The following is a 17,276-nucleotide window of genomic DNA, read 5'->3' as shown; positions in this document are numbered from 1 at the left end:
CTGAGGCGCAGAGGGGGCTAACCCTGACCCCAACCCCAGCAGGGGGGGCATCCCCTGGGTGTCAGTAGCAGCCGTCTCTCCAGCTCCTGTCTGGAAGCGCACTCAAGGCCGACAGGTTCTTGGGAGGCGTCAGTAAACTGGACATGAACACAAAACGCAGTCAGCCAACACAGTCAGTACCAAACACAGTCAGTACCAAACACAGTCAGTACCAAACGCAGTCACCCAACACAGTCAGTACCAAACACAGTCAGTACCAAACGCAGTCAGTACCAAACGCAGTCAGTACCAAACGCAGTCACCCAACACAGTCAGTACCAAACACAGTCACCCAACACAGTCAGTACCAAACGCAGTCAGCCAACACAGTCAGTACCAAACACAGTCACCCAACACAGTCAGTACCAAACACAGTCACCCAACACAGTCAGTACCAAACACAGTCACCAAACACAGATCATAGACAGTCTCACTCTGAACATAACCCTGGTGATCAGACCCCCTTTAACCCTTGTGATGAACCATTGTTGTGTTCCGACAATTTGACCCAACACAAAAACAAATATAAAGCATTTTCTTTTAACCTTCGCAATGTGGGGGGTCTGAGACAGCCCAACGGTTAAAAGAAAAAGCTTCACTTTGTTTTTGTATGCGGTAAAGTTGTCGCAATACGACGGTGGGTCACAATGACTGATGGGTCATAATGACCCGAAGATAACACAAGGGTTAAATAATGATAATAATACGTGTTCATATAGCAGAGATGTGGGATGTGGTTACTTTGCACTGTGGCTGGGTAATACAGACCATTCTATAGCGCCTCTAACCAACAACCCTACAGCATGAGCTACACTGTATACACACTATCTGTATTTTGCTTTGGATAAAAGTGTCGGAAAAAATATGAAAATGTAAAATGTGCATTTTGTGGCCTACCTGCGTGCTGGTTGGCTGGTCCTGCTGCGGGAGGCGGAGCCTACGAAGGAGGCGGGGCGTGGCAGGGAGCTACGAGGGGGCGTGGCCTTGTTAGGGATCAGAGACTGCAGGCTGGTGGAGGTTGGCATGGCAACGGAACCCTTGACGGTGGGGCTGACGTACGCCGTCGCTTTGAGGGGTTGCCGCGACAACGCCCCGAAGTTGACAACGCTCTGGGCGAGGGATGCTGCCACACACACACACACACACACACACACACACACATTACTGCTCTGTGGAGTAGATAGGAAACAGCTCTATGTAGAGGTCTTTAGGTGGCGCTGTGCCTTCAGTACAGTACAGTATCCACTATGTAAAGCTATGCCATCAGTACAGTAGCCACTAGGTGGTGCTGTGATAGTTTAGCCTTGTATCTGTGAGCTGTTTACTTAATATGGTGTTTGTTTGTTACATGTGACAATCCAGGGGGAAGGGGAGGGACTCACTGCAGGCCTGCAGTCGGGCGAGCCCATTGGACGAGTCAAAGCTCTGACTATTCCTGAGCTGGGAAGGAGAGCACGTGTGATTGGCTGGGTTGGGCACACTTGGCATGCTGGGAACTCTGACCAGGCTGGGCATGCTCCGACGCAGCTTATCTAAACAGGAACACACACACAGGAAAATCAGAATTCTGCATGAATGTAACATTTCAAGTTATCCTTTTAGTTCTCCCTTGTTAGCTCTGCCCCTAAGCCTCCAGATATCCTCTACAGTCTACATAGATCTATATCTACTGGATATCTTTATGTGTATATCTGCTGAGAGGACCCTGGCTGCTCTAGGAACATGGAGGTCATTGAGGACAGTTGTCAAACGTTGCGTTAATATATACAGAAGATAAACATTTAGAGAGAGATATCATATTTCAGTTCTAAAAGAAACATATAGGCCTTCAATGACCATGAGCAGAAGCTTGGGCCTTTCCTGCTCACCTGACCCAGGCCTGAAGGCCTGCAGCTGGGGTGTGCAGGGGCTGGAGGGGGGGCTGGGCTGGGAGGACCCGGAAGAGGGACACTGGGGGCTGGAGATGCTTCTGCGCCAGTCTCGGAGGCTGGAGAACGTGTGGGAGTGGGGAAGGCCAGGCTTCCGGGACCCCCGTTCCTCCTGCTCCTCTCCCTGCTGGTGGGGCTCCCCCTGCTGGTGGGGCTCCCCCTGCAGGTGGGGCTCCCCCTGCAGGTGGGGCTCTCCCTGCTGGCTTAACTGGAAGCAGAAACTGGAGCTGCTCCGAGTGATTGAGGTGGAGGCATAGTCCTGACGGAGACCTGGGGGAGGGGGGTACGAGCGCCCACACACACACACACACACACACACACACACACACACCACACACACACACACACAGGCAAACACCACACACACACAGGCAAACACACACACACCAACCATGCACACAGTTAGTGTCACCTCCTGGGGTTAATAAAGCTGAAGTAACGATGAGCTTGGAGGTCTTGTGAGCAACAAAAAAAAAGTTTAAACAATGTAGTAGTGAGTTAAACAGTAGTTAACATGTAATCAAATAAAAGGTCATGTTAGGAAGGGCAGAACAGAGAAACAGTCAGAGAACAACTTCCTTTAAGTTCAGAAGCCCTGAAACCAAACCACCTGCACACTATGGATATCTGAATGTTCTGGACAGGTAGACAATGACATCATCATCACCCCCACCACAGCTCTCACACCTGTCAGACATCAATCAGCTGGAGCTGAGAGCAGGTCGCTGTTCCTGCTCAACACAGACCAGTCCTCAACTCTGGAACACAGTCAGAGTGGCTCTAGTAGCTACTTATGATCTCAGACAGAGAGAGAGGGAGGGAGACCAGAGAGAGACCAGGGTTGCTATGGTTATAGGGGACTCACTCTCCTCCTGCAGGCGAGCCATCACCTGGACATCAGTCAGGTCCTGCAGCTTGTAACCCAGGGAGACGCAGTCTGCCTCCTGCTCAGCGCTCAGACCACCTGCACACACGCGCACACACACACACACACACACACAGAGACACACTCAGAACACTAGCATTATGGAATTTTGTATGACAAAAGAGGAGGAGAGGGCAGAGCCGGGAGGGTCAGGGATCTTACTGGTGGGGTGAGTGAGGAAGGAGGGAGTTCTCTCAGGATCCTTCACCATGGGACTCAGGGAGGTGAGGAGGAGGGGGTGGAGATGGGAGGGCACTGAGGGGAAACAATGCTTCACACTTCAACCATCATTGAATAATGAACCTCCATCGTGTGACCAGCATGGTTGAAACTTTTTAGCAGTATCCTAGCATGCTATCTCAACTCAAACAGGCTGCCTAGGATACAGATTATATCAGGCCGTTTTTTGTGAACAGAGGTAGAGGGACAAAAAAACAGAAAACAAATTATCCCTGCATGAAATGATTCTTCCTGCATGTTGAGGGGACTGGTATGAGTAACCAGACCAAGTTTCGTGCATGTGGAACCTAATAATATGGATATGTCTGCTCTTGATGTCTGCCTGAACTGACATGCGCCAACTCACAGCACTAAGGAGAACCCTGGATATCTGTGTTTCAACATCATTTTAATCTACTCTTGATGTATGACTGTCTCTGGAGGAGAGAGACATTTTTATCTGATATAATTAGAACTGATCTGTAAACTCAGTTCAAGTGGTAACAAGCAACCAGTGTGAATGGTATTCATGATTATGTCCATGTGATCATACAAAATAATCCCAGTAGTGGATTATGTTAACCCTCTAGCACATGTCAGCAGGGCTGTGTTTGTGTGTGAGGCAGGGCGCGGTGGATGAGGCACTGATGGGGGAAACAAGGGTGCTCATATCTGACCTCTCTCTCACACACACGCACTGCAGTCAGTGCTCTCTGACTCACGTACACTTACCTCACTCTAGAGTCATAAAGCAGCGCTGAGCAACAACATCTGCTGTACACACACACACACACACACATCTGTGTTCAGACTGAGACACTGGGCTGCATTCACACACACAGCTCAATCCAACTCATCCCAGACCGGCACCAGGAACAGCATCACTCTCTCTCACACACACACACACTCATACACATATGCACACACACTCATACGCATATGCGCACACACACACTCTCACTCATGCATGCACACTTGCACAAACCTCATCAGCGATTGTCAGAGAGAGAAGATGTACTAGAGGACAAACACAAGCAGAGTAAACACGAAGGAGGAAGAACCCTCAGAGAGGGTTAGGGTCACAGAGATCATTAATACACAGCTGCTAAAAGAAGCACATAATATCCCTTTATACGGTGTGAGCGTGTGTACACAGTGTGTGTGTGTATACAGTGTGTGTGTGTGTGTACACACAGTGTGTGTGTGTGTGAGTATACAGTGTGTGTGTGTGGGTGAGTATACAGTGTGTGTGTGTACACAGTGTGTGTGTGTGTGTGAGAGACAGAGGGTGCTGGGTCTAACCCTGTCAGGGAAAAGCAAAGCTGCTTGGCATCAAGGAACAACACAGTCCTTTCATGTACAGACGGTTACCATGGCGACCGGACCTGGTAGTGGTAGAGGGAGGAGGTGGAGAGGGAGGAGAGAAGGTAGAGAGGGAGGAGGGGAGGTAGAGAGGGAGGAGAGGAGGTAGAGAGGGGAGGTGGGGGCTGTCTAAAGACCGAGACAGTGTTGTGTCATGTGATGTGACTGTGTCTGGCAGGTAGATCATGTCCTTCCCCCAGCTGTCTAAAATAGACAGGAGTTGGACAGTTATACCTCACTAATCCTGTCAGATGGTTACACCACCTCAGTCACCTGCCCTGTCAGCACTCTCCTCTTTCTCTCCTCTTTCTCTCTTCGTCTCTCTCCCTCTTCTTCTCACTCCCTCCCTTTTCTTTCTCAAGCTCTGACTGTACTTGATCATCTCACTTTCATCTCACCTCCAGTTTAAAGATGTTCCATGAGTTACTTGAAACCAAACTACTCGTCTTCAAGCATCAGTTGGGGTGTCTCCCTAGCTCTTTCAGCAGAGTCAGAAAACCTGCTTTTGTTCCAGACCAGGCCCATGGTGTTAGCGTGCTTAGGTTAGCTAGTTAACCAGCTGGATGGAGGTGTTCATCACAGGTGTCATCACATCACTAGTAAGTATCACTTCCTCCCTCACTTGCTTAGAAATATCAAGTCACGCACACATACACACCTTACACTCGTTTAAATGATTGGACATCCTGTTCTAGGTGTACAGGTCAGTTGTGAGTATACAGGTGTGCCCAGGTGTACAGGTGTGTCCAGGTGTGCCCAGGTGTACAGGTGTGTCAAGGTGTACAGGTGTGCCCAGGTGTGTGCTCGTACCTGGGGCCTGCCTGAGACACTGGGAGCGTCTGGAAGCCTCCCCCTCCCCTCTGAGCCCGTCCAGCACCTGCCTGCACCACTGCAGGGGAGACAACAGGGGGCGCTGCCACGGCCTGGCCCTAGCTGACACATACAACCTGCAGGGAGGGGGGAGAGGAGGTGAGAGGTAGGGGAGGGATGTGAGGTGACTGCCAGGATCTGTCCAAACCAAACAGCATGTTTACATGTTCATGTTGTTTCTCAGAGTGGTGACTGACTATGACTGTGATGGCGACTGTGGCCTCTATAAAGTTAGTTCCTGTGCCGCTGCTTTTGAATAAGACTGTTTCATCAGACTTCTAAACGGCTCGTGTGCTCACTCACAGGCTCAATCACGTGGTGTGGTTATAAGCTCACGCACTTGTAGCTTCAAAAGGTTTTTTTTTTTAACTGAACGCCAATTAGTAAACACTGGAAATAAAACACTGATTGCAGATGGTAGTCCATCTTAGAAATTCGATGAATTAACTACAAATGTCATGTTTCACTTGTAACAGGGATGAGTAGCTACAAAAACAATATTTAGGACAACCTTACCAGGAATCGTCAGACTTGTCAAGGGAGAACATGGAGTCCAGATCCAGCAGCGCCACCTCGTCCAGAACCGTGGGCTCGCCCTCACCGCCCTGAGCTTCAACCGCGGCATCTGCAGCGGAATGCGAAAGAAAATACTGGAAAGAATCGTCTGCCGGGCAGAAGGAGGACCGGCACAGCAGGGCGGTCAGCGGGCTGGGGAGACGGTACCCCCCCGGGACGGGTCTGCTGTCTAGTATGCAGGCTGGTGAGGTGGTTTGGATACGGGGGCTCGTGGAGCAACCGTTCACCGCGCTCGCCCTAAGCTGCTCGTTTTGCTTCTCTAGTTTCCGAACGAGCTGCTGCAACTTCACCACCTCGAGCTCTGCGTTAAAGGCGTTGCTGTTGCAGTCGACATCAGTCATCATCTGAAGGGTTAGCCCCGCAGCATCCATCAAGTATGACTGGAATAATAAATATTAGATTTTTCTCACTGAAATGGAGGACGGGGTAAACTACCCTCCGTGACTCTCACTGTGATTTCGGTATCAGTAATTCGGTTGTAAGCTGGTGCCTCGCGTCCTCATGTGCCAATCAACAGCATGCCGTACAATCGTCCAATCAGATACTAGGACATCTCCATTTCCCAAACAGTGCAATTTGCGAGTTCTTCCGTTATCAGGTGAGCAACAGGATTAGGCGGATCCATTTTTATTTGTATTAGTGTGGCACCATTTTTAAATACCAGAATTCCTCTGTATTTTACACACACCTAATAGGTATTCCGTTGACCGGAAAAGGGCTGTACATGTGTGGGCGGAGTAATCTTGTTAAGATCTGACTGGAAAACTTTTTAATCTACGACGCTGAGCGGCAAGACGGCGCAATAACAAACCTGACGAATGTAAACGTTTATTTTTACCAAACGTAAAAATGAAATTCAGATAAACTGTCGCCACCCCGTGGTTAACGTTTCCTTCCCAGGAGTCTAGTTTGTCTGTAGACAGCAAAGCCTATATCACGTGAACAAACGTTCTTACCGGCTTTTCAGCACCTGGACAGCGCTCGTGTCCAACACGGCAAGAACGTTTCTAGTCACAAACAGTTGAGGAAGGATGGAAGCATCTCGAAAAGCTTCTTACTGGTTTTATTTAGTGCCGTTCATGTTGGCCATAAAACAGAACAAGCAACTCCAGCATTCTTTGAAAAACAGTATTTTATTTTTTAACACGTGTAAGCGGCCGCCTTTCTTTGTAGTATAGCGCCCTCATGTGGCGGCGGAAGCACATTACAACATGTGAGATGTCACATGACAGACGGGTGCACGCAGGTACGTCTCACTTCAGCCACGTGTTTGACAAAGCAAAACATTTATTATGGACGTTTCAATGAACTGTCTTCTTAAATTTTCCATCAGCACAGGTGATGATCATCAGTAATGGTCTGTAGATCCAGTCTTGTTAAGACATTTCATTGTTCAGTCTATTTCTGTTACTGAGAATCTTGTTGTTTTCACTCCTCCTCCTTCAGCGTTTGTTCCAGGTGAACTTCCTGCGAGCTCCTTCCTGTCCTGGCTTCTTCCTCTCCCTCACTCTGGGGTCAGGGGTCAGCAGCCCGGCTGCCAGGCAACAGGGGGGAGGTTGCCCAGGGAGAAAAGAGACAGAAACGTGAAAACCAAAACAAATCCAACTGAAGCATCATTTCTGTATTTAGGGTTTTCAACCTTGTGATTCTGTCTCACTAAACCAATTTATTGTATATCTTTATTTTATATTATTCTACTTCATACTAGATATGCATATCTAGTATGAATCTTGTGTTCTTCTAGTCTATTTGTCTGCACTGATAGGGGAGTGATTGTGTCCTTGTGCAAGGCACTTCACCCTACTTGCCTCAGGGGAATGTCCCTGTACTTACTGTAAGTCGCTCTGGATAAGAGCGTCTGCTAAATGACTAAATGTGAGAGTGCTCACCTTGTCTCATGTTCTCCACCTGGCCTTCAGACAGGAAGTGCTCACCTTGTCTCATGTTCTCCACCTGGCCCTGGGACAGGAAGCTGAGCAGAGCACGGGACAGGGCCAGACGCAGCGCCCCTGCTTGGCTGGAGTGGCCGCCCCCGGCAACGCTGCAGCGCACGTTGAAGCGCCCCAACACCCCCGTGAAGACGAGAGGGAACATCAGCTGTTCTCTGGGGAGGGGGGAAAGGAGGGGGGAGGGGCCAGGGTTACAGCCACACAAGAGTGACTTCTGACTCAGCAAGAATCAGAAAGACAAGCTTATACTTACTAGTGTTTGTGTGCCTCGTGTTGTGTGTGTGTCATGTCCTGTGTGTGTGTCTTGGGTTGTGTGTGTGTGTCTAGTGTATGTTTCAGCATCCCAGGCTGAAAGACCTGTGCTGACACTGTCAAACATCACCCTTCTTGTCCAATTAGTCCTGCACTGGGCTGAAGTGACAGCACACACTCGCTCACCTGTGTAATTACCTCCTCTAGCAGATTATACAACCAGAGCTCTCAACACTGCTGTTGGAACCACAACAAGACTTGCATCTTAGAGTGGGAGAATGGCACACACAGGATACACACACACACGCACACACACACACACACAGGATACACACACACACACACACACACACAGGATACACACACACACACAGGATACACACGCACACACAGGATACACACACACACACACAGGATACACACGCACACACAGGATACACACGCACACACAGGATACACACACACACACAGGATACACACACACACACAGGATACACACGCACACACAGGATACACACACAGGATACACACGCACACACAGGATACACACGCACACACAGGATACACACGCACACACAGGATACACACACCATGCTACCCCAGCGTACCGGTCCTGCAGGACAGTGAAGTAGTGGTGACAGAGGGAGCCGTTGATGATGACATCACCGGAGCCTCTGTCTGTCAGCACCACCGAGCCCGTCGCTGACTTCCTCCTTCCTGAAATACAGGAAATTATGTATTCAGTCTGGGTCACAATACTGTTGTGTGTGTGTGTACCCTCAGCAGTGCTGTATGAGTGTGTGTGTACCCTCAGCAGTGCTGTATGAGTGTGTGTGTACCCTCAGCAGTGCTGTATGAGTGTGTGTGTACCCTCAGCAGTGCTGTATGAGTGTGTGTGTACCCTCAGCAGTGCTGTATGAGTGTGTGTGTACCCTCAGCAGTGCTGTATGAGTGTGTGTGTACCCTCAGCAGTGCTGTATGAGTGTGTGTGTACCCTCAGCAGTGCTGTATGAGTGTGTGTGTACCCTCAGCAGTGCTGTATGAGTGTGTACCCTCAGCAGTGCTGTATGAGTGTGTGTGTACCCTCAGCAGTGCTGTATGAGTGTGTGTGTACCCTCAGCAGTGCTGTATGAGTGGCCCTGCTCGTCCACCTGCAGGGGGGGTACTTCCTGTCTGCTGGACTGGACCTCCAGGCGTCGGCGCAGGCTAAGCAGGAAGTCCTCCTCACCGCTGCTGCCTCTCTCCTGCAAACGCATCACCAGCTGCAGGAAACGCTGGTACTAGAGACACACACACACACACAGGGACACACAGACAGACATGGACACAAAGACAGACAGGGACACACACACACACAGGGACACACATGTCATTGCCTGGACGCAGCCTAAACTGCTTCTTTCCTTCATTTCTGCTTGACGATACCATCTAGTGGTGACAGTGTAAAGCTAGCAGGAGTGTAAAGCTAGCAGGAGTGTAAAGCTAGCAGGTGTGTAAAGCTAGCAGGAGTGTAAAGCTAGCAGGTGTGTAAAGCTAGCAGGAGTGTAAAGTGTAGGGGGTTAAATATTGGCCAAACAACCTAAGCTAATTCTCCTATGGTTTAAAGGAAGATTGGAAACTGAACAGTGTATCAGCATGAACCAAATAATGCCAATACAAATAGAATTACAGTTATTTGACTATGGGTTGAATCAGAGCAAGAATTGTCAAAGTAAGGTTAAAATGAAATACGCATTTAATAACATTGCAAAGCAGAGTTAGCAGCAGTGTTCTTACATCGTAGTCAGAGATGGTCTCCACCAGCAGCTCCTCCAGCTCTTCCTTAAACAGCCACCTGCTACCGCCCAGAGAGCTGTCAACACACACACACACTTTTAGTCAAGACACACACCCCTGCCACCTTCCCCTACACACAGACAGGATGCCAGCGCAAACCTCCCAAACACACACTCGTTGTCACTCACCTTTTTTTGGATGGTTCTGGAAGCAGACTCCTGGCCCTCAGGCGATCCTGCTGCTTCTCTGCAGCCAGCACCCTGGCAAAGGTGTCCTACACACACACACACACACACACACGCACGCTTTTGTTTGTTATGGAGGGAGATGCCATATCTGTCCCCATTCCTGGCTGGATTTAATTAGGTGGGGAAATTGAATTGAGGTAGGTGCTGGAGTTGCAACATACAACACACCCTGCCCCCCCCCCCCCTCCCTCCCTCCCGTAGCCGCCCCCCCCCCCCCCCCCCCCACCTCACCTCACCCCATCCCCCCCCCCACCCCCCCCCCCCCCCACCCCCCTGAGGCTGGGGGGAAAGGCTGGGGGCTGGCAGACAATGACAGAAACAGACAGAGAGAGGCAGGCAGACAGAGGCAGACAGAGAGAGGCAGGCAGAGAGAGGCAGGCAGACAGAGAGAGGCAGGCAGACAGAGGCAGGCAGGGGCAGACAAAGAGAGGCAGACAGAGAGAGGCAGGCAGAGAGAGGCAGGCAGAGGAAAACAAAGACAGGCAGGAGGAGAGAGGCAGGCAGACAGAGGCAGACAGAGAGCGGCAGGCAGAGAGAGGCAGACAGACAAAGGCAGGCATGCGGGTCACGTCCCTGAGCCACAGTCCTGGGTGTGAGAACCCATTTCCCCGTCAATTATTCCCCAGATGTTTAATTCCTTCCTGATAGAGGCCTCTAATCCACTACCACTCCACCACGAAAGCAAACATCAAGAAAAAAAGCAATTTTCATCACAGAAAAGGGTAATAGAAAATCTGAAAAAGGAGGAGGAATGGAGGAGGGCGGGGGTGGGGTGGGGGTCATGCTACACTAGCCTGACAACATGGCAGAACGCCATGCTGTGGCCAGCTCGTACAAGACGCCAGCCACAGAGAACAGATCTAGTTTGAATGATGTGTGTGTGAGAGTGTGTGTGTGAGTGTGAGAGAGTGTGTGTGTGAGAAGGATGACAGAAGAAGTAAGGAGGGGTGAGGGGTAAAGAGAGGGAGGAGGAGAGAGAGGGGTGAGAGGAGAGAGAGGGAGGAGGAGAGAGAGGCAGCCAGAACCAAACATATTTAAACCAACAGCAGGGGGCACACTGCTGCAGGGCACATGGGAGGCCTACTGAGGAGATGCCCAAGGTCAACCAAGAGTGAAAACAGAGGATGGGAGGAGTGAATGTAGTCAAGAGAAGGAGAGGGGGTGAGAGGAGAGAGAGGGAGAGAGGAGAGAGAGAGGAGAGAGGGCGAGAGGGGGTGAGAGGAGAAAGAGGGAGAGGAGAGAGAGGGGGAGAGAGGAGAGAGGGAGAGAGGAGAGAGAGGGAGAGAGGGAGAGAGGAGAGAGAGGGAGAGAGGAGAGAGGGGGAGAGGGAGAGAGGAGAGAGGGGGTGAGAGGAGAGAGAGGGGGAGAGAGGAAAGAGAGGGGGTGAGAGGAGAGAGAGGGGGGTGAGAGGAGAGAGAGAGGGGGTGAGAGGAGAGAAAGGGGGTGAGAGGAGAGAGAGGGGGTGAGAGGAGAGAGAGGGGGTGAGAGGAGAGAGAGGGAGAGGAGAGAGGGGGTGAGAGGAGAGAGAGGGAGAGAGGATAGAGAGAGGTGAGAGGAGAGAGGGAGAGAGGAGAGAGAGGGAGAGAGGGAGAGGAGAGAGAGGGGGTGAGAGGAGAGAGAGGGAGAGAGAGGGAGAGAGGGGGAGAGAGGGGTGAGAGGAGAGAGGGGGAGAGAGGAGAGAGAGGGAGAGAGGAGAGAGAGGGAGAGAGGAGAGAGAGGGGGTGAGAGGAGAGAGGGGGAGAGGAGAGAGGGGGAGAGAGGAGAGAGGGGGAGAGGAGAGGGGGAGAGAGGAGAGGGGGAGAGAGGAGAGGGAGAGAGGAGAGAAAAGAGAGGGGGTGAGAGGAGAGGGAGAGAGGGTGAGAGGAGAGAGGGAGAGAGGGGGTGACAGGAGAGGGAGAGAGGAGAGAGGGGGTGAGAGGAGAGAGAGGGGGTGAGAGGAGAGGGAGAGAGGGTGAGAGGAGAGAGGGAGAGGGGGTGAGAGGAGAGGGAGAGAGGAGAGAGGGGGTGAGAGGAGAGAGAGGGGGTGAGAGGAGAGGGAGAGAGGAGAGAGGGGGTGAGAGGAGAGAGAGGGGGTGAGAGGAGAGAGAGGGGGTGAGAGGAGAGGGAGAGAGGAGAGAGAGGGGGTGAGAGGAGAGAGGAGAGGAGAGGAGGTGAGAGGAGAGGGAGAGAGGAAAGAGAGGGGGTGAGAGGAGAGGGGGGGGAGAGAGGAGAGAGGGGGTGAGAGGAGAGAGAGGGGGTGAGAGGAGAGAGAGGGGGTGAGAGGAGAGAGGGGGTGAGAGGAGAGGGAGAGAGGAGAGAGGAGAGAGAGGGGGTGAGAGGAGAGAGGGAGAGAGGAGGTGAGAGGAGAGGGAGAGAGGAAAGAGAGGGGGTGAGAGGAGAGGGGGGGGGAGAGAGGAGAGAGGGAGAGGAGAGAGAGGGGGTTGAGAGGAGAGGAGAGAGAGAGGGAGAGAGGAGGAAGAGGAGAGAGGGGGTGAGAGGAGAGAGAGGGAGAGAGAGGGAGAGAGAGGGGGAGAAAGGGGGTGAGGAGAGGGGGGGTGTTCAGCTGCCCCCCCCCCTTCCTGTGTTCAGCTGCTCCCTGCTCCCCCCCGTGTTCAGCTGCTCTCCGGTGTGTGTAATGGGGTCTGACAGCCTCTCTGAGGCCACTCTCAGCAGAACAGGGGACACTAGAGGCTGGAGCTGGGGACTGGTGCAGAGGATGGAGGCTGGGGGTGACACTGGGGTGAGGCTAGGATGGAGGCTGGGAGAAAGGATGGAGGCTGGGACAGAGGATGGAGGCTGGGAGAAAGGATGGAGGCTGGGTTGAGGCTGGGACAGAGGATGGAGGCTGGGAGAAAGGATGGAGGCTGGGGTGAGGCTGGGACAGAGGATGGAGGCTGGGAGAAAGGATGGAGGCTGGGAGAAAGGATGGAGGCTGGGAGAAAGGATGGAGGCTGGGGTGAGGCTGGGACAGAGGATGGAGGCTGGGAGAAAGGATGGAGGCTGGGGTGAGGCTGGGACAGAGGATGGAGGCTGGGAGAAAGGATGGAGGCTGGGGTGAGGCTGGGACAGAGGATGGAGGCTGAGGCTAACAGCCAATACTCACATGCATCAGGTTGTAGTAGGACTGCTTTCCAGTGTAGAACAGGAAGTGGAAAGGCCGCCTGTCTGCTCCCCATTGGACAGCTAGAGGAGGGAGGACACAGAAACTAAGCTCATTGGCTAGAAAATGCTCTGCTTTGTAAGAAACTAACACTGGTATCTACTGAGATATGAACCAGAGGTGTATAAGTGCAGAGTATATAAAGTCATATTAAAACGATTTAAGCTATAAAAACTGCTTTCAGTTGGAAGGTAACAACACTTGCCTCGTTGTCTTGGAAATATTTCATCTGGATGCTGGTTAACAAAGACACAGGCAATTCATTAATCACTTAACTGTACACCACAAGGAGGAATCCTTAAGAGATAGAGAGAAGGAGGGAGAGAGGGAGGTAAAGAAAGAGGGAGATAAGGAGAAAGGAGAGGGAGAGGAGAAGAGAGGGAGAGGAGAGAAGAGAAAGGGAGACGGGTAGAGGAGCTCACCTTCATCAGCGGTCTTGCTTTCTTATCAAACAGACTGGAGGGAAAGAGATAGGCTATACTCCTCTGTAAATAAAACATTCAACAGTTTAATAGTTTAACAGATGGTCATGCAGTCACAGAAACATACCTGCACTTTCTCCCTCTTACCCTTCTTATCTATCTATCTACCTCCTGCCTGCCTTTTGTCTGGAAGCAGGAAGCAGACTAGAGGACAGGAAGTAGACTAGAGGACAAGCAACGGTTCATCCTGAGTTCATCCCAGCAGGCAGTGCTGGCCAGGTCATTAGAGGCCTGCAGATGGTACTACTGACAGGACCGCTGGGTCTGCAGGTGTGTGTGTGTGTGCGCATCTAGGCCACAGATGGATGTCTCTTCCGATGATGTGTGTGTGTGTGTGTGTGTGTGTGTGTGTGTGTGGACAGGTAGGTGGTGTCACTCTCACCCAGCCAGTCTGCCCCCCCCCCCCCTCCCTCCCCCCAGTTTTGAAACTTTTTCTCCTTGGCTTCCTCAGCGCTCTAAGAGCGAGGCTGGGAGGAGGGAGGTTAGTGTGGAGACGGAGGATAGTCTCTCCCTCCATAGTTAGAGGCTGGTCTCTCCCTCCATAGTTAGAGGCTTGTCTCTCCCTCCATAGTTAGAGAGGCTGGTCTCTCCCTCCATAGTTAGAGGCTGGTCTCTCCCTCCATAGTTAGAGGCTGGTCTCTCCCTCCATAGTTAGAGGCTGGTCTCTCCCTCCATAGTTAGAGGCTGGTCTCTCCCTCCATAGTTAGAGAGGCTGGTCTCTCCCTCCATAGTTAGAGAGGCTGGTCTCTCCCTCCATAGTTAGAAGGGAGCTGCTGGCCGTCACTTCTGCTTATCCAGGCTGGGACTAACAGCTCTCTTCATTACGTGGGAGGGAGTTTGGGGACCAAACACAGCAGAATGGGACATTTAACTAAATGAGGGTGACAATCGGAGATAATGCATTTCGCTTTCTGAAATGAATAAAACATGTAGGTTGTGTGTGTGTCTCCGTGAGTCAGTAAGAGTGTGTGTCTCCTTAGTGTGAGCGTGCACGTCCTGGTGAGTGTGTGTGTGTGTTGTTGAGAGCGTTGCTAATAGCAGATTACACAGTGCTGGCCCCTGCTGGTTGGGGTGTGCGGGACCACAGCTGCTGCCTGACAGCGGAGAGCTCTCCCTGCACGGCCAGAGCAACACACTTGATACCGCTACTATACTATAACTGCATGTGGCATTTTAGCATCTTCATTTGAGACACAATTATGCCAAAAAGAATGATTTGTAGTTTCTCCTTTTACTGTCAACACGCTCCCAATTAAAATGTATTCAGAATAATTCAGAGGCTAATATACTTCTCTTTGGACTTGTTGGCTAACTGCATTCACAAGTGTTCAGTTTGTTTTGTAGTTTATATAGGACACCAGGCAGGGCTATCCCTTCCAGCTGCATAGCACATAAATCTCCCAAGGTCTCTTGATAATAATCATCATACATCGTATTATCTTACGTCAATGTCTTCCTGGGTGAAGTTCTCTACGTCCTCTCCCATCATGTTGGCCAGGTGTCGTTTGCCAATGTTAAACTCCTCCACCTGCTTCTTAATGAACTCCTCGGAGAACTTCTCCGGCCCTGCTGCCGCCAGGTTCTTCCTGTGAACCGCAGCGCTGAGGCTCACCTGCCTACTGAACACTTTCACCTGGCACGGACACAACACATTTAACTTTGAATATCTCTGGTCTCCTACAGTACATACTACTGCTATATATATGATTACATTAGACTTCCTTTTCAAGTTATAGCATTTCAAAGACGGCCGTACCCATGAATATCATTCCAATGAAAGTTGCGCAAGCAAGAAAGGCTGAAGACGCAAGGACAACGACTACAATGTTTCACTGCTAGCATTATTTAGCTAGCTAAGTCGACTGTGTGTTAGCTAGATATCTTCCACTACCGTATGCAGGACTCTGAGTAGTGAATTGGGCACACACACAGTGTAAACATATTCATACAGTTCTGCTTACTGAGATTAGTTTGACAGCTTGCTAGTGTGCTAGCTAGCCTTATCCAAGGACACGCTCTCTCAGTCTCGCTGCAACAGCGCGCTCAAAGCCGGGCGGATATTTTCGTAAATCAATAGCGACGTTATGCATCAAACGACTGACATTACCTGACTACTCAAGCTGGATGAGACGATGTTGCCATTGTCACAGCAACTCCCACATCTCCAGATAAGAGATCCCACTGTTCTCCCTCTGGAAGCCGCCATGTTTGCACGTTGTAACAGGAAGTGCGGACACGTCACTGACATTTCAAAAGCATCAGTGGTTTTCGACAGAGTTATAAAGCGACGAAGTTACTGAGAAGTAGTCCGATGCAGTAGGATATATATTACGATATACAGCATTAAATACATATTGGCGATAGACCCATCCAGATACATAAGATAAATATAATGGAAAGAAAATGATTGAGAGTGGACTCATGTGAACTAACCGCGGCCCACTAGTCCGCTAGTCAGGGTAATACAGATGGGAAACCAAACCAATGAATAGTCAAGTATGAAAAATTAATAAATATCAACATATTTATATACACAAAAAATGATTATTATTATTCTTACTCATTTTAAAATGACATTTTGCCTTTAATTCATCATGACCGAAACACCAATTGTTACGCTTGGCACGTTTACGAAAGACCCACTGACATTTCCACCTTAACTTGCATACCACTGCTTCAATCTTAAATCCACTATGCATGCATCACTTCCGCATATTGCATAAGCCAATTCAACAACTTCCGGAGGCAAGAAAGTTTTCAAACACAAAATGCTGGTCTTTTCCCAGCCTTCCCAAAGTGACATTTAACGGTGTACATAGGAGTATGTTGCTCCCCTTCAAGCAAGAGGGAAAAGGGGTTGAAATTGTAAGTTTCGAGCTACATCGACAATTACAAAGGTAAGGTTTATCTCACTCTCGCTCAAATACATTTTGCAGTGAAAGCGAACTGTTTGGCTCCTGTGGTGTTAAACATGTGTGATTAGCCCAAATTAAGTGAACAGATGTGTTGGGCAGCCGCAAAAATATGAGCTATGCAAGGGAGCAGCAAAGTGGAAAAGGTCGGGAATGGCTGATCTAGATACACTCAAGCCCAAACAAATATATTGATCAGTGTGCAGTTACACAGTAGGACACAGTGTGGGAAATGCCTTCCACGGAGCTGTACGTGTGTGCGTGCGTTTAGGTGCATGTAGGTGCTCACGCGCGGCATGAGCACCTACATGTGTGCAGCGCTCACAGATCAATGCAGTGTCTTCTTTCTGATAGAGTTGGAATGAGAATTCTGGGAGATGAATCAATGTGAAGGTGAGGAGACTCCCGTCTCGTGCCAGTCGATACGGGCGCGTGGTTAATGCGCCCTGAGGAACGCTGTCGCCAACCCACATGATTAACGGTGTTTGCTCCGCTTTTTAGCCACAAGCATGCTACTGCCCACAAAGAAAAATAGTTTCGACCTGTGGTCTCTAATTCACGGTGGGGGGTGAGGTTGAACATAATTCATACTTCACCAC

The 17,276-nt window shown here is 50.5% G+C and overlaps 2 protein-coding genes across 2 annotated transcripts; both read right to left on the bottom strand.

The window, feature by feature from the left end:
- Positions 1-61: 61 nt before the first annotated feature.
- Positions 62-6,290, bottom strand: LOC136966422 (SLAIN motif-containing protein 1-like). The gene is made up of 8 exons (XM_067260927.1): positions 5,860-6,290; positions 5,258-5,420; positions 2,985-3,163; positions 2,833-2,921; positions 1,896-2,237; positions 1,395-1,571; positions 937-1,162; positions 62-137 (listed from the first exon to the last, which is right to left on the bottom strand). The coding sequence occupies exons 1-8, from the start codon at positions 6,288-6,290 to the stop codon at positions 62-64; spliced, it is 1,683 nt and encodes a 560-aa protein (XP_067117028.1).
- A 743-nt stretch (positions 6,291-7,033) lies between these two features.
- Positions 7,034-15,981, bottom strand: mrps9 (mitochondrial ribosomal protein S9). Its single transcript, XM_067260468.1, has 11 exons — positions 15,873-15,981; positions 15,210-15,398; positions 13,706-13,768; positions 13,489-13,519; positions 13,227-13,306; positions 10,085-10,170; positions 9,897-9,972; positions 9,235-9,400; positions 8,729-8,837; positions 7,854-8,023; positions 7,034-7,453 (listed from the first exon to the last, which is right to left on the bottom strand). Exons 1-11 carry the CDS (start codon positions 15,969-15,971, stop codon positions 7,362-7,364), a joined length of 1,161 nt encoding a protein of 386 aa, XP_067116569.1. The 5' UTR covers positions 15,972-15,981; the 3' UTR covers positions 7,034-7,361.
- Between the last annotated feature and the right edge of the window lie 1,295 nt (positions 15,982-17,276).

The sequence above is a fragment of the Osmerus mordax genome, chromosome 22 (assembly GCF_038355195.1).
Source record: "Osmerus mordax isolate fOsmMor3 chromosome 22, fOsmMor3.pri, whole genome shotgun sequence".
Taxonomy (NCBI): Eukaryota; Metazoa; Chordata; class Actinopteri; order Osmeriformes; family Osmeridae; genus Osmerus; species Osmerus mordax.
The sequence above is the reverse complement of the archived record's forward strand: the minus strand, read 5'-3'. Positions and strand labels throughout refer to the sequence as shown.

What these genes read in the sequence shown, in the direction of transcription:
- mrps9 (XM_067260468.1), bottom strand. Translation starts at nt 15,971, where the DNA reads ATGGCGGCTTCCAGAGGGAGAACAGTGGGATCTCTTATCTGGAGATGT. An exon ending in CATCCAGCTTGAGTAGTCAG is followed by an intron (nt 15,399 to 15,872) that starts GTAATGTCAGTC and finishes TGTCCGTGCCAG; the next exon opens with GTGAAAGTGTTCAGTAGGCA. An exon ending in AATATTTCCAAGACAACGAG is followed by an intron (nt 13,307 to 13,488) that starts GCAAGTGTTGTT and finishes TCCCTCCTCTAG; the next exon opens with CTGTCCAATGGGGAGCAGAC.
- LOC136966422 (XM_067260927.1), bottom strand. Translation starts at nt 6,290, where the DNA reads ATGGATGCTGCGGGGCTAACCCTTCAGATGATGACTGATGTCGACTGC. An exon ending in GACAAGTCTGACGATTCCTG is followed by an intron (nt 5,421 to 5,859) that starts GTAAGGTTGTCC and finishes CCCTCCCTGCAG; the next exon opens with GTTGTATGTGTCAGCTAGGG. An exon ending in GCACACACCTGGGCACACCT is followed by an intron (nt 3,164 to 5,257) that starts GTACACCTTGAC and finishes TGAAGTGTGAAG; the next exon opens with CATTGTTTCCCCTCAGTGCC.